We start from the raw sequence: 16663 nt of genomic DNA on the forward strand, positions 1-16663 counted from the left end.
ATTTAAGACTCCAAAGCCGAAGTTCTGCCCATGGTGAAACCTACCTTCAAGGTTAAGGGATAGTCTGGACTTTAATATAAGTGTGTATTATTTTCCATTTAACTTTTCCCACTTGCCTTTCTTGGTAGGAGAAACAATTGCAGCACTTACAGATATAACCAACTTGAATCATCCAGACTCTGATGGCCAGATCACAATTTTTACTGACAAAACAGGAGTTATAAAGGCTGCAAGATTACTTCTTTCTTCAGTGACAAAAGTGCTGTTGCTGGCAGACCGTGTAGTCATTAAGCAGATAATAACATCAAGAAATAAGGTACTTGCCTTTCTGATATTTCTGTACTTGTGTCTTCCAGGGTTGTTCAAAAGTTGTGTGTGTGTGTGTGTGTGTGTGTGTTTAAGGTTAATTACCAGTAATTTGGCAATGCTTGTATATTGTAATTGTTTATAACTGTAAATATCTATAATTTAAAAGAGGTGTTTGTTCTATACATGTAATTCCTAAACTTCGTACATACTGTACCTAAACTTTTGAATGCAAAAAATCTTCCTTCTCAGAAAATTATTATCCACTTGTCATTGCTTCTTGGTAAAAGCTGTTCATGTGTACAAAATCCAGGAAGAAAAGCCAAACCATAGCTATGTATGTAATAGAAACCTAGTTGGTAAAAATTCTGAACCCATCAGCACCTTTTTTTCCAAGTCAAAGAGTTAACAATTTATGAGCAAAAGAAAAAAATTCAGCCACTGAAACCATATTCTCAGTTATCTGCAGCTACAAAATTTCTGTATGCAGAATCCCTAAATATTACTGGATAATCACAAAACTTAGAGAATGGTTTCAAATTCTTTCAGTCCAGAACTCCTCCAGTGTCTCAGATTATACTGGTGTTCCTAGATCAACTGAGAATCCAGGGCATCTACAATCATTTCTTTCCTTGGGTAATTCCCTAGGCAAGAAGGGGCGCAGTCGGCGCAGGAATGGGTTGTCTGGGAGAGTTTGAGGAGAAAAACTTGAGACATTTGATGAGTGTTGCGTGACTCAATAAGTATTAGTTTAAGGAAAAAAAACCGAAGAGATAGATTAGGCAATGTTAGAGGAATAGGAAAAATTTTCCCCTCTTTGAAAGGCGGAGTTCCTGCTCAGTGGTGTTAGTTCTTATCTGTGCTAGTTGCCTGGACTTCCTGAGCTGCCAGGGCAGATTAACATGCCAAATATCATATCCTCATTAAAGCTACATAAACACAGGATATCTGTGTTTTCTTTACCTATCTTGGTCTGACTAAAACTAATCCAGTACTGTTATTTTAGAGAAAAGTATTTGAAAATATGTTCCACATCCATTTCTTTCTCATGTCAAGAAAACACAGAACAATGTCTGTTGGCTGTACTACAGATTCAGGCTCTCCGTTCACCCTTGACTGTCTGAAGCTTCTTGGCAATTAATTTTTTCAACATAAGCAATTCCTGACTGACCCAAACGGTTTTCCTGCTCTTTAAGTCCAAAACCTGCCTTTCAACCCCTCACTCTGCAGATGGGAGGCCTTCTTCTTTCCTCAGGTTAATGAGGTTCCTCCAATTTTGTTTCACTGAACCTTAAAGCTTCTGTTTGTCATCATTTGTCCCACGCCATTCCTAGTTCTCTGAAGATTTTATTACTGTAGTCCTGTCCCTTCTGCCTTCTCCAGGTGTTGTTAAACTTCTCTTGTATACTTAGTCATTGCTTTTATTCTTTTCATTTTACTCTCAAATCAGCCCGAGTCTCTCTGTCCCAAAAATCATTCCCTAGATGATTCTACCTTTGAATCTGTTTCTGCTTGTCTGAAATCCTCCTTCTCTGTCATCTTTTCAGACTCCTCAGCTTTCCCCTAGAATTCAGAATTTTCTTTCTTTTTTTCTCTACTCATTCTTGAAGTCTCAGTCTCAGATCTATCACCTGGCTAATAAAATACTCTTGTTCTCTCTTTTGCAGGTTCTTACAACTATGGAAAGACTAGAGAAAGTGAATAGTTTTCAAGAGTTTGTCCAAATATTCAGTCAATTTGGAAATGAAATGGTGGAGTTTGCACATCTAACTGGAGATAGACAAAATGTATGTATTTGCCATATTTAAAAATCTTCAGATAAAGGCATGCTTTTCAATTTGGATTTGGGTGTAGTCTTCCAGATTATTTGCTTATGAAATCTATAACCTTGGCCTTGAAAACCTTTCAAAAATAAGTCATAATAAGGTAAGTAGATCTGTATGTCTTTTTTGCATACATATAACAATTAAATATGTTCCCACTTCACACACTGGAAAAGGTCATACTCACCCTGCAGGGCCCAAGTCGGGTATCGAGCTTCTGTGGAACTTTCCATTTGACTCTTTTACCAGGGCTGAGGTGAGTAAATTGAGTCATCGTATATATTCTTACGTAGTATTTTGCTAAAAGGAAAATATTTTGTAACAGGTGAAAATTTTATGTAATTCAAATTTTAGTGTCCATAAATAAAGTTTTTTGGAACACAGTCTTGCTCATTCATTTATGTACCATCTGTGGCAGCTTTCACACTACAATGGCAGAATGGAGTAGTTGGAACAGAGGCCACATGGACCAGAAAGCCTAAAACATTTACTTTCTGGTCTGTTACTGAAAACGTTTGTCAACCTCTGATTTAGATGGTAATAACAAAGCTATAGGAGTTTGTGGGTAGTTAAACGTTCAGCTGCTAACCAAAATATTAGCAGCTCAAACCCCCCCAGAGATGCCTTGGGAGAAAGGCCTGTTGATCTGCCTCTGAAAGGTCGCAGCCATGGAAACCTCGTGGAATGCAGTTCTACTCTGCAACACATAGGGTTACCACGAGTCAGATTCAACTCAACAGCAACTGGTTTGGTTTTGGTTTTTTAAGGAAGTTATTATTAGAGTATTTGGCTCTAGATTGGATCAGCAATATTTGGGTACCTTCTGTGACAGCACTATTTTGAGGACTCTGTGAAGAGAAATCCCTCACTACCACCACCCCCCCCCAAAAAAAAAAAAAGCACAGTGCTTGCTTTCAGTGTTCATAATCTAGTTGGGGAAAATTATAAACCCAAAATAGTCTTAAGAAATTTCAGACTAGCATATTGGTTAAGTTTAGGATAAGCAGACTTCATGGTGAGATGAATAAACAGGTAGATGGGATTAATTATACATGGTTCCTGAAAGAACTGGCTTCTAAATTTCTGTCTTGAAGGAAATAATAGTCAATAGATGCTCAATAAATAAGTCATTTTTAACTAATGAAGGTGTAGGATGTTGTTTCTGGCTAGCAGTAAGGAGTATCCACATGGGCATGAGAATGTCAGGTATAGTAAGTGACCAGAATGTGAGCCATGTGGCAGCTTCTACCCAGGTCTCAGTTCCTCAGCTCTTTCACCCTTTGTAAAGGCAGCAGTATCTTTCCACTTATATCCTGTTTCTGCATTTAGATTGCAGAGGTGGCATTTTATAAAACTTAACTCCGTAGCGTTAGAGAAGTATTTTCACACCTCTGTCGTCATAAATGGAGCCCTGGAGGTGCAGTGATTAAGAACTCGGCTGCTATCCAAAAGTCGGCAGTTGAAATCTTTGGGGCAGTTCTACTCTGTCCTGTAGGGTTTTATGAGTTGGAATTGACTCAATGGCAACAGGTTTGGGTTTTTTTTGGTATTGTCAAACATTTTAAATTTCCGCAAGATAGTCTATTAAAGTAGATTTAGTATTACATTTTACCTAATCATTTATTATTTAACATTTAAGTTTCTGATTTTTCAGGATTATAACATTCTGTGAATGAATGCATTTATATATATATATGTATATATATGTATATATATATATATATATATATATATATATAAATTGATTTCTAATATTCTTATGGGATAGATTTCCAGAGGTAGAATTGCTGGGCTATAGAGTGAACATGTTTTTAAACTCTCAGTCATTATTTCCAGTTTGATTTCCAAAAGGAATATACCAATTTGTAGTTGTACAACAAGGTATATACTATCATCTTAAAGTAAATTCTGTTATTGTTGAGTAAATGATTTTTCAAGAAATTGAATTGTTGACATAATTCTAGGCTCCTCAGTGATTTTATTTTGTTTTTAGGATTTGAAAGATGAAAAGAAAAAGGCCAAAATGGCTGCAGCTAGGGCGGTTCTTGAAAAATGTACAATGATGCTTCTCACAGCTTCAAAGGTATGAAAATCCTTTTACTGTGTTGTAAATTAAGAATTAGAAAACCTGATGGAAGTGTATCTCAATTATATAGTTCGTATTTTAAAAAAGATTAAGGTGGTAACCTGGACATAGGCCATAGTAGTCAAATCTCAGATACTCTTTAGAAAGAATGTTAATGTCCTTTCCCAGCTCCAAACAGCAATTAATTGACAAGTCAGCAGTGACTGAGCAACTAAACCGAAGGTGGTAGATTAGGTGCTGTGGATGGAGGCCTACCAGACATGGCCACTGCCTGTAGAGTTTTGCCGGTCTCGTTGGAGAGCCAGCACACATGCTCTAGAAACAGCTGGGCAAGTTAGGACCTGTTGTTAAATAACATTGACTCTACTATGTCAGCCCTTAGTTTATGCTGTAAATTCATACCTCTAATTCCTTATTCTACTTTTAACAAAATTATCAATCAAGAGTTTTTAATTCCAAACAGCAGTTGGCCAGCAGAGTGATACAATTCAAGAATCAACTAGCAAACCTCTCATTAGCAGCTTGTTTAGAATTTGCTGGGCCTTTTCTGCTCAGAGTACATGCTCTGTGTTAGGATCAGAGAAGCCACAAAAATAGAATTATCAGTGGAGCCCACGGGGAAGGCTGTGCTAGTATCTAGGTCTCTGAGTTTTTTATTTACATCATTTTTTAAAAGTCAAATGTGCTTCCACAGTCACATATCATCTCTTAATTTTTCCTCATTCTTTTTTATGCTCTTGCACATGTAGGACCACATTTTTAAATAGTTTTAATCATGATGAAAATACAGGTTTTTTTTTTTTCTTCAAAAATTTTAAGTAAACTTATTATTGGAATATGAAGCTACAGTTTTGCACTCTCAGTTTTTCACTTAACCTTGCTATCACTTTTTACTCATCCTGCTTCCACTTTAGTGAGGAGAAGCATCTGGGTGAGCCAGGGACCCAGGAGATTTTGGTAAAGAACCATTTTTATTAGCATGACCTGTTCTGTGTAAGATTTTGTGTATTAAGACATGGGTCAAATATTAAAATTAAAATATTCAATTTTTCTGAAGACGTGCCTCAGGCATCCTAACTGCGAATCGGCCCATAAAAACAAAGAAGGAGTTTTTAACCGAATGAAAGTGGCCTTGGATAAGGTCATTGAAATTGTGACTGACTGCAAACCAAATGGAGAGACTGATGTTTCATCTATCAGTATTTTTACTGGAATTAAAGAATTCAAGGTAAGAATAAAAAGAAGAGTTCATTTTGATTTTTTTTCTTTCTACCTTAAAGGAACATTGTTTTAAGTAGTATCCATATTTTTGTGTAATGTTTTAGAATAGATGCTTCATAAAAGCAGGTGCATCTCTTTAAAACAGTGCCTCTACAGACAAACATAATGCTCAGTAACATTGGGCTTAGTGTTATGTATCCAAAAGAACACTGATCTCGGGTTATAGTAGCTACCTTGGCCCTGTTTAGCCAAAATAATAGGAATTGAGCAGTGCCATATCATCCATGGATGATGACAGGCAGTGAATCATTCCTTCTGAAATTTTTACTCTTTCTTATGAGATTGTGATAATAGTAAGTAGTATTGATGATAATTAAACAAGCAAACAAACACTAACATTTATTGAGCACTTACTATGTGCCAGGCCCAATTCTGAGTGCTTTAAATGTGTGAACTCATATAATCCTTACAAGAGTCTGTGAAGTAAGTATTATTGTTATTATCCCTATTTTGCCACTGAGTAGACTGAGAAACAGAGATAAAGTAATTTCAGATTACTAAGTGTTGGAGTTGGGATTTGAAACCAGGCAGTCTAACTCCAGAAGCCCCACTGTTTTAGAGAAGAACTGCTAGTCGGAAGTTAGATGATAAAGATGTCCCTGGGAAACCTTTGGGGAAGAACAGTCTGAGTCAGGAGGATCCTGGGAAGCCTTCTAGTACAACCCCTCATTTCACAGATTCATTACTGTGAATATATGAGCAAATCTTATGGAAACCATATAAATCGGTGGCTTAAAAAAAAAAAAAAAACGAAAAACTCTACTAAATTACTCTCTAAAAATATATATGTGGTCTACTTAAAGGAAAAAAGAACTTTAACATAAGTGGTATTTGTTCAACATGACTGATTTTTATGTTTTTAATTGTTTAAATTTTCGAGTTCTCAGACCCTCATTGTCAGTGCCATACTATGTTCATTGCTAGCTTAAAAAAAAAAATTAAAACCTCCAGCCTACCTAGGTTGGAGTGATTACTAGATTGATGGCCAAGAGAAGAAGGGGAAGCAAGCATCCCCCCATGGCCTCTTGACCTTCCCGAACCTTGGTATTTTCATGGGTCCTGTAAAAGTGGGTCATGTGTTAGGAATTAACTTGAAATAATATTTGTGAAAGGACTTTAAAGTGCCAAACAAATGTATCATCATGCTCATCATGACCACAGTTATAACCGTTATTGCTTATTGTTTCTTGGCCCAAGTTGTCTCTGACATATTTCTTATGATAGAGGTTAAATAAGGTTAAGTGCATTACATAGCTTAGGAAGCTAAATAAGAGAAAGATTGCACAAGTGAACGTGTGTCCATCACACACTGAAGGAACTCCAGTGCAGTGTGGCTGAAGTAGAAGGTGGTTGTAGGGTGTAGAGGGTGAGGTAGACTGTTATCTCAGAGGTATGTAAAAATAAGACCATGGAAGGTTTTGTGCTATACCATGGAAGTTTGGGCTTGATTCTGTAGGTGGTGAGGAGCCAATTAGAGGGAAGTGGCACTATCAGAAGATTTACATTTTAGAAAGATTATACCAGCCACCAGGTGGAGGAGACTTTGGTCAGGGAGGCGCTGTTGGGGACATAAGACAAAATACAGGGTGACCAGTTAGGTGACGAGGAGAATGTTGCTGAATTAATGAAGGAAAAATCGATGCCTTTCCCAGTCCCTCCCACACCTCACACCTTCTACACCCTTCCCCTTGGGCTCAGCACATATTTATATTTGGGTGTAACATATCTTCCAGAACTTTGCCCAGGCATTTCTCAGATGAATATCCTTTACCTGCAGACTAGCTCATTTCTCCAGCTGGTTGGCACATGTTGATGCTCTTTCTGCCTTAGTACTCACTGGCCTCATAAGAATGTGGTTGTGTTAACAACTATGGGAACGAAGCTGTACATGGCCATTGGTGGCCCTTGAGCAATGTGTCCTCCTGGCTTAGTGGAGAATATAGTCATCACTGGACACAGTATTTCCCTCAGCCCTCAGACACAGAAAGAAATTGCTGGTGTCTTCCCAAGCACTATTAGAAATTGTAGCCCATTGTGATTTGGTGGGAGTATTGACTCACATGAATGTATATCCTTCTTATTCTCAGATGAATGTTGAAGCCCTTCGGGAGGATCTTTATTTTCAGTCCAAAGAGAATCTTTCAGCGGCCTTGGAAGTCACCTTGGAGCATACAGAGGATTTTACTGATTCTGCATATATCAGCCATAAGCACAGGGAACGCATCTTGGAACTGTCAACTCAGGCGAGAATGGAACTGCAGCAGTTAATTTCTGTGTGGATTCAAGCTGTAAGAACTTTTTCCATGAAAGTAAATCTTATGTAACTTTTCCCTAATGCCTTGAGAAATGTGAAAGCTAATATAATCACTAGGAGTGTGAATTTGTTCCAGGGTCCAACAAAGGAATCTCATCCTTTCCCTCCTAATTGGCCAAAATATCCTTCCCATCCAGTGCTCATAGTATTTGCTCCTCATCCTGGCCGGTCTGGGTTCCGTGCCACTGTCACCATCACTAGTTCACCCTTTTGTCCCCATTCTTCTACCAAACTCACCTCTGGAAAATTCCTTCCCAAAATGCTTCTTCAGCGTGAAGAGCAGAGGAGTAGGCCCCTACCTAGAGGTTTTTGGGACCTGAGTCTTACTGCTGGAGCCATCCAGATTTGCACAGTTGTTAACTCTGAGGACGTCTGCTTTACAGACACAACGCTTTAGAAAACCTATTGAGGTCTAGATGAAATGAAGACAAGGGTAGAAGCAGCTGGCAGGTAAAAGATTTTTCACCCTTGCCTAGGTTCCTGGTCTTCAATAGGCTGCTGGTATGTTTAAAACATGGGAGGTTATTTGGGCAAGAGTGGTAAAGACTGACAGAAGTGAGATAATACAGAAAAAGTATACTTAATCTTTTATAAAGGGTGGATTACAAAACTATAGTTGAGAGAGGACAGAGGCCTGATATACATCTTCGGCCAGCATTTATTTATTTCTTAGACCCGGGCTATTTCAAGAGTATTTAACATGGTTTATAACATAAAGCATAGATAGAGCTAATCTGAAAGTCACGAACAAAAGCTTTGGCAATAAGGCTAAAGAAGGATGAATATGGGTAAGTGTGAAGAAAGAAGCAGTGGCTTACTTCTTTACAAACACATTGATTTATGAATAAAAAAAAGATTTGAGTCACAGATTTCTCTGATTTTTTCTGGGTATCAATAGAGCAAATGTTTATATTAATTGGGAAACTTGCCTTAGAGTAGAGTGGTGTCAGGGATATGAGCAACATTTGCGTTTAGTTTGAATTATCTGTGGTAGCTAGTCTGAGCTGAAGATTACTTCTGTGTTAAATATCCTCAGCCCAACATTCAGTATAAAGTGTTTCTTGTAATGAAATGCTCTCTGAATTAGGAGTCCAATTCTATCAGTACTTAAATTTGCAATTAACACCTTTTACATATTTTACAAGCACTCAGGTCTCTGATTCTACATGTTAGATGTATTGCTCATTTATTCATTTTTTTCAGCAAATACTGAGTGCCTTGTGTATGCCAGCCACTGGAAATCTAAAGATGAGTAAGATAAAACCTTTGCCCACAAGAATTTTACAATCTAGCAAAATGCAAGAAGGGGTAAAATAAGCACACAAAACTCCATAAGAGTGGGCATAGACCATGTATTGAGGGGCTTTAAAGGAAGACGAATTTACATTTAGGGAGAAGATTCAAGAAGGCTTCATGAAGGTATTGACATTTAACTCTGATTTATTCATTCAAAGAATTAAACAACCTTCTACCTGCCCTGTGCTATACCAGGTACCATGATGTTAATGGTGAACAAAATAGTTGGAATCCTGGACTTCATGGTGCTTGTATATAGGTCTAGTGGGGAAGACAGAGTTTAAACAAAAAATCAAACAAACCTATAACTGCAAGCTAGGATGATTACTTAAAGAAAAAGATTAGAGAGGGCAAGAAGAAGGTCTAATTTAGATTGGGTGATCTAAGAAGACTTTCTTGAGAAAGACATTTATCTGAGATGAAGATGAACAGGACTTTAATTTTTAACTAGATTAAGAGTGAAGGAAAGAGCATTCCAGGCAGAAGGTAAAATAGATCAGTTTTAGACATGATCAATTTTTCAAAGAAAAGCAGAATTCACCTGTTACAGTTAGAGTGGGAAAATGTAACTAAATAGCTAAAATAATATTTTCTGCTCTTATCGTAAGCAGGTGAATTTTTAAAATCTACATTTCTTATAGTTCACATAATGATACTAAAATTTATTATAATTTGTAGTTAAGTAAAATCGGAATTAGCAATTTAAAATTAAAAAAATGAGGTAACACCACTCATATACTTTTTACATTTTTTAGCAAAGCAAGAAAACAAAAAGCATCGCTGAAGAACTAGAACTCAGTATATTGAAAATCACTCACAACCTCGATGAACTTAAGAAAGAAGTAAGTATAGTTTGTTATGTAACTTGGTTTAATTCTGTACTAATTTTCCCATTGCAAGGTATGTATGAAGTGCATTAGTGTTAGGTCCCTGTGCCCAGAAAATGGTCCTGAAACTTTTCCTTTGATCTGGTTATTATGAAGCCACCATTTTGTTAATGCCGTCTTTCTCAAAGCTTCAATTAGAAGTTCTGTCATGAAACATCAGTGTTACCGCCAATTGTAATGTCTCTTGCAAATATGTTTTTTAACAACTTGTTAAATTATTGAAGCCTTGGAATCGTCTACTTTAAAAATTAGACATGGTTCAAAAATTTACCTGTGATATCGGTTCTCTCACTTGCATTTCTATATGCTTTCTTGGGTTGGAGACAAAAGGTGGCATTAAACAGAAGAATAATGTACAACCTGATCTCTGCACATGAAAGTGTACTGGTATGTGGATGTCATAGGAAAAAATAGTGAGAATGGCTGAGAAAACACAGGTTTCTGCCTAGAGCCCATATCCTTTGGCTTTTTCTTCATTTGTAAATGGAATGTTGTGAAACAAAACAATACTGGAAGAAAAATATGTTTATGTTTAGGGTTTGTTATCTTATTTCCACTGAACTTACCAATAAGTTAATTTACTACAAACCCAGTAGGGCTTCTTTCAGAAGCTGAATAATTATTTGCTTTCTTGCTGCTGTGTTAGGTAAACCTTACACACTGATCCCCAGTTAGGGTTGTTGATATCATCCTGGGAGGTAAATATGTACAGGTGATTGTTTACTCACCCTTTAATAGAGGGCCATTAAATCAGAAAATGGTAGTATATTGAACAAGTGTAACTCAGAGGTTGTGAAAAATATGTAACTTTATTTTTGTCTTTCCTTGTCCCTTTAAAGTTTATTCATTAAAATGATATTTAATGGTGAAGGTCTAAATGCTTTCCTTCTAAGACTGGGAACAGGCAAAAACATCCACTCTCATTACTTTTATTAAACATTTTTACTGGATAGTGCAATAAATCAAGAGAAAGAATAAGTGGCCCACATATTGGAAAAACCAAAAACCAACCCATAGTGACCTTATAGGACAGAACATATTGTAAAGGAAGAAGTAAAAGTATCTTTATTTGCAGATGACATGGTCGTGTACATAGAAAATCATATTTTTAATGTGCCCTTAAGATGGGTACATTTTGTTGTATATAAGTTATACCACAATAAAGTTGATTTTTAGAATATTCTTAGTTGAGAAGATTTTCCCATTTGCTGGATGAAAACTTGGTCATCTCATGACTTATTTGCTCACTCTCAAGTAATAGAAAATCCTATGGTCACTTAAGTCAGGGGTTAGCCAGCTATGGCTGGGCCACCTGTTTTTGTAAATAAAGTTTTCTTGAACACAGCCATACCCATTTGTTTACATATTGTCTATGGGCACTTTAGTACAAGACTGGGTAATTACAAGTGAGACCCTGTGGTCTGAAAATCATAAAATATTTATTATCTGGCCCGTTACAGAAAAAGTTTGTCAATCCCTCCTTTAAGTCATAAAACAATCTCAATTCAGAAATTAGAATGTTTATTCCAATATATTAATCAGTATTTCCATCTTCATTCAGTTTTAGGACTTCTCCTTTGTTCCCCACTCCCCTACCCCAACTAGGGCTTTTGGGGGAAGGTGTGATTGTCTTCTCCCTTTTTCACTTCCCTCATCTTCCATTATCTAGCTGTTATTACTGATCTTTGCAAGGTTGTGGCACAGGATGAGAAGAGAGAAAGGGGGAAACCGCATGTTCTTATTGACTGGTGCCCTTATAAGATGGCTTTGGACTCAGTAGACGTTTAAAGCTTTCTCTGTCATGGACACTTTAGTGGGTTCTTCAGAGGCTCTCCAATTGGGTCCCCCTACTACAACTCCCATGTCATATCTACCTGTCCACCTTGAGGTGTACCTGGAGGTGGGACTCACCCTAAGCACTCTACTAGCTCTTCAGATAGATCCTTCTCACAAAAACTTCTCCTCTCTCTTATCTCTAATTTTTTAACTCTTTTTTATTTTTGAAGAGGGTCAAGAATCAAGAGTATGAAGTTGGTTTTTGAATGTTTCTATTATAAATTATAAACATGATATGTTTCACATCTTACTTGGCACTGATTATTGTTGTTAGTTGCTGTGCAGTCAATTTGAAACCTCCATTTCAACGTCTGTTACACATAGAAGGACGTGGTTTTCTATGGTTTGAAAAAAGCGAGCCCATTTTTTCCGGCTTATTATAACTATTTTTAAAATCATGAATCTCATTAGTGCATAAAATCCTTATTATTTTTCTCACGAACTTTGGTGATACACTGAGTTGACTTCCCACAAGCTTCATTTTCCTCACCTCTTAAATGGGTATAACACCATCAACCTATAAGAACTTTTATAAGGATTAAGAGAGATAATGTATATAAAGACGCTGTCAGTACGTTGCACAGAGAGGGAACTTACTAAATGTTTTTTCTCCCTTTGTTAGAGTTGTTAGTGCATTGTCTCCAAAACCTTTTGTAAATTTTATATGATCTTGAGCATGTAACTCAATTTCTATGGACTTGTTTCATAGTCTGTAAAATAAAGGTATGGTAGTAGATATTCTCTAAGGCCCTGATGGTTAAAAGTTAAAAAAAAAAAAAAAAATTTTTTTTAAATTCTTATATGGCATTTAGTTTCCAAAGGAAGGTATATTTTGATATGTTTTTGTTCCTAACTAATTATCATCACTTGACCCCATGAATGCAGACCACCCTGTTGTTCTGTAATGATCATCACTTGACCCCATGAATGCAGACCACCCTGTTGTTCTGTAATGATCCTCACTTGACCCCATGAATGCAGACCACCCTGTTGTTCTGTAATGATCATCACTTGACTCTGTGAAGGCAGACCACCCTGTTGTTCTGTAATTATCATCACTTGACCCCGTGATTGCAGACCACCCTGTTGTTCTGTAATGATCACTTGACCCCATGAATGCAGACCACACTGTTCTGTAATTATCATCACTGAGCCCCGTGAAGGCAGACCACCCTGTTGTTCTGTAATGATCATCCCTTGACCCCATGAATGCAGACCACCCTGTTGTTCTGTAATGATCATCACTTGACCCCATGAATGCAGCCCACCCTGTTGTTCTCTAATGATCATCACTTGACCCCATGAATGCAGACCACCCTGTTGTTCTGTAATGATCATCACTTGACCCCATGAATGCAGACCACCCTGTTCTTCTGTAATGATCATCACTTGGCCGCATGAATGCAGACCACCCTGTTGTTCTGTAGTGATCATCACTTGGCCCCATGAAGGCAGACCACCCTGTTGTTCTGTAGTGATCATCACTTGGCCCCGTGAAGGCAGCCCACCCTGTTCTGTAATTATCATCACTTGACCCCATGAATGCAGACCACTCTGTTGTTCTGTAGTGATCATCACTTGGCCACATGAATGCAGACCACCCTGTTGTTCTGTAGTGATCATCACTTGGCCCCGTGAAGGCAGACCACCCTGTTGTTCTGTAGTGATCATCACTTGACCCTGTGAATGCAGACCACCCTGTTGTTCTGTAATGATCATCACTTGACCCCGTGAAGGCAGCCCACCCTGTTGTTCTGTACTGATCATCCCTTGACCCCATGAATGCAGACAACCCTGTTGTTCTGTAGTGATCATCACTTGGCCCCGTGAAGGCAGACCACCCTGTTGTTCATTGTGTAGAAAGTCCTGCCGGTTTTTAGTTTGAATTGACACACTGGATTACTTCCAGGAAAAAAAATTGCTTCATTCAAATAGGCATAATTTAAAGTCAATTTTTTTAGGACAATATTATTAAAAACTATCTCTTTCTGGAGTACCCTAAAATAACCTATCACGTCATTAAAAAAAAAGAAAGAAAAACTCAGGATAAGAAGAAAAGACTTTAGGTGTTAATAGCGCCCAACGATACTCATTGTGAGTGAACCATGCTTAAAACCATTCCACCCAAGTCAAATAAACTTCAGAGTTTTTGTTATTCTTTCATCTGTTGTTTCTACTGGGACCCAATTTGTTCATAGTATTAATCTTTTTTTTTTTTCTTCAGAGAGTAAAGTTCTGGGTAGCAACTATAAATAGACTCTAACACCCCTGAGGGAAGGGACTCTGTTCTTTTTGTCATGTATGTCCAGCACGTAGCACAGTGCCTACCATGATGTAGGTATTTAATAAAATTTTTTCACATACCTAACTGTCTGAATCTCATATGGATACTTTTTCAAAAGTCTGTTATAAAACTTGAGAAAATGAGGAACCCAAGGTTGAGAAGGGGAGAGTGTTGACAGGTCATCAAGTTGGCAACCAGTGTCGCAAAACAACATGTGTATTGATCGTTTAATGAGGAACTAATTTGCACTGTAAACCTTCATCTAATGCACAATAAAAAAAAAAAAAAAAGAAAGAAAACTTGAGAGAAGAGAGGAAGAGGGGAAGCAGAATATTCTTAGTGCCTGGTGCCCTTATAAGATGGCTTTGGGCCCAACAAATGTTTAAAGCTTTCTCTCTTATGGCTCTCCTGCTGGATCCCCCCTGGTACAGCTCCCGTGTCACATTGCCTCTTCCACCTGTGATCGTGCGCTGCCTTTTGACTTTTCTTCTAGTACTCTGAATACCATACTCTAACATTGTTCCATTCTTCACCAACATTAAGAGAGCAGAAGCTTTTTTTTTTTTTTTTTTTACTGAGAGAGACGCTATGTGGGAAAGAGCTGGTTGATCCGAGTATGAAAAAAGTACAAGGCTACTGGATGTCTAGTTCCTTTTCTACAAACAGCAGTGCTGCTAGCACCAGGGGATTCAAAGGTGAGTCAGATGTCACTCCTGCCCTTGGGAAGACTTACCAGCTCCCCAGTGCTACACAACTTCTACAGTTATCACAGGGAACTTTATATCCAGTCCATGGATCAAGCGAGACTGCTTTGAGGTTTCTGCTCTTTAGTTTCTAAAATACTTATGAAATGCTTGATCAAAAAAGCCTTGTTTGTTTTCTTTCCTTCATCGCCCTTCACATCTGCAGCTTCATAGAACAGCTACACAGCTGGCAGCAGATCTCTTGAAACGCCATGCTGATCATGTGGTTTTAAAAGCCTTAAAACTTACTGGAGTAGAAGGGAATTTAGAAGCCCTGGCTGAATATGCCAGTAAACTCTCTGAACAGAAAGAACAGCTCATTGAGGTAAGTAATAAGTTTGCTGGCTAAAAAATCATAGTTTCATGACAGCTATATTACATAAGAGAGTATTAACATGAATATAATTTTTAGTTCTGATATAAGCATTTTTTCTTTCTCCTTTGGAACCTTAAAGGTATAAGTTGTGTCTGCTCTATTCTTACAGTATTTGGCCTCTAAAACAAAACAACAAAAAACTCTAGGATCCACAAATGCACTTCTTAATCTTCATCTTCTTATCCTCCCAGAGAGAGTAGACCTTGGAGTAGAGCAGTGAGGTACATTGTATGCCCTTGTTTCTGTTTGAATCAGTCTCAGCAGGAAAGGGATGGCACACTCAAATTAGGATGGCTTAAGGAGGACTCAATAAAGGAGCTTTTTGCAAATGCACAGGCAGGGTGTGGGGGAACCATACTGAGAGTACAGGAGTTGGGGCTGGTGATGGCAGAGCTGATGCCACCCCAGGCCCAAATTAACACAGTGAGTGAGTGGTTGGTGAGACATGGGGGAGAGAGGGTCTTTCAGAGAGGACCACCTTGAGAGGCAGTGATTTTTGAACTAGGCACATAGACAGTCCAAGGTGACCCTGCAAAGGAGCATGGAAATACTCTCCTCATTCCTGCTGTTCTATTGCTGGAACTTCCCATTGGCCAAAGGCAGGTCAGCCTTCCAGGGTTGGCTTAAGAAGTGTCTTAGTCATCTAGCGCTGCCATAACAGAAATACTATTGGATGGCTCCAACAAAGAGAAATTTATTCTCTCACAGTCTAGTAAGCCAGAAGTCCAAATTCAGGGCTAGAAGTCCAAATTCAGGGTGTCAGCTCCAGGGGAAGTCTTTCTCTGTTGGCTGTGGAGGAAGGTCCTTGTCATCAATCTTCCCCTGGACTAGGAGCTTCTCAGTGCAGGGACCCTGGGTCCAAAAGACACACTGTACTCCTGGCACTACTTTCTTGTTGGTATGAGGTCACCCATGTCTCTTAAGATTAGGCTTAAAACACAACCTAATCTTGTAGATTGAGTCCTGCCTCATTAACATAACTGCCATTAACCTTACTTTATCAACATCACAGAGATAGGATTTACAACGTATAGGAAAATTACATCAGATGACAAAATGGTGGACAGTCACACAATCCTGGGAATGATGGACTAGCCAAGTTGACGCATATTTTGGGGGGACACAATACATTCTATAATAAGAGGGACAGTGGATATGAAAGGTCAAAGAGAAGACATCCAGCATACTATTCCTTCACTGAACCTCTCCTCTTCTGCCCAAATCTTTATTATGTGTTAATGTTGCTTCCCCAATTCAGGCATGCCACATTTGTAATAATTCCAGTGTATTTTATTAATTAATATTCTAAACCTTTTACCTATTGAAAATGTCAAACATTTTGCCAAAAAAAATTGACTTAACCCCTGTATACCTTATATGTATGAGGTGTGTCCTAGTCAACATGTATATAAATACACAGATATGAAACTT

The 16663-nt window shown here is 38.0% G+C and overlaps 1 protein-coding gene across 1 annotated transcript in view; it reads left to right on the plus strand.

Annotated features, from left to right (window-relative positions):
* The window catches only part of CTNNAL1 (catenin alpha like 1), a 60513-nt gene that overhangs the window by 21765 nt on the left and 22085 nt on the right, over positions 1–16663 (plus strand). Inside the window, exons 3-9 of the mRNA XM_010587770.2 lie at positions 129–316; positions 1974–2093; positions 4123–4212; positions 5273–5443; positions 7584–7784; positions 9862–9948; positions 15023–15181. Of these exons, the coding sequence (XP_010586072.1) occupies positions 129–316; positions 1974–2093; positions 4123–4212; positions 5273–5443; positions 7584–7784; positions 9862–9948; positions 15023–15181 (1016 nt within the window). The remainder of the gene's footprint in view (positions 1–128; positions 317–1973; positions 2094–4122; positions 4213–5272; positions 5444–7583; positions 7785–9861; positions 9949–15022; positions 15182–16663) is intronic.

Source organism: Loxodonta africana, chromosome 9 (genome assembly GCF_030014295.1).
Source record: "Loxodonta africana isolate mLoxAfr1 chromosome 9, mLoxAfr1.hap2, whole genome shotgun sequence".
Lineage (NCBI taxonomy): Eukaryota > Metazoa > Chordata > Mammalia > Proboscidea > Elephantidae > Loxodonta > Loxodonta africana.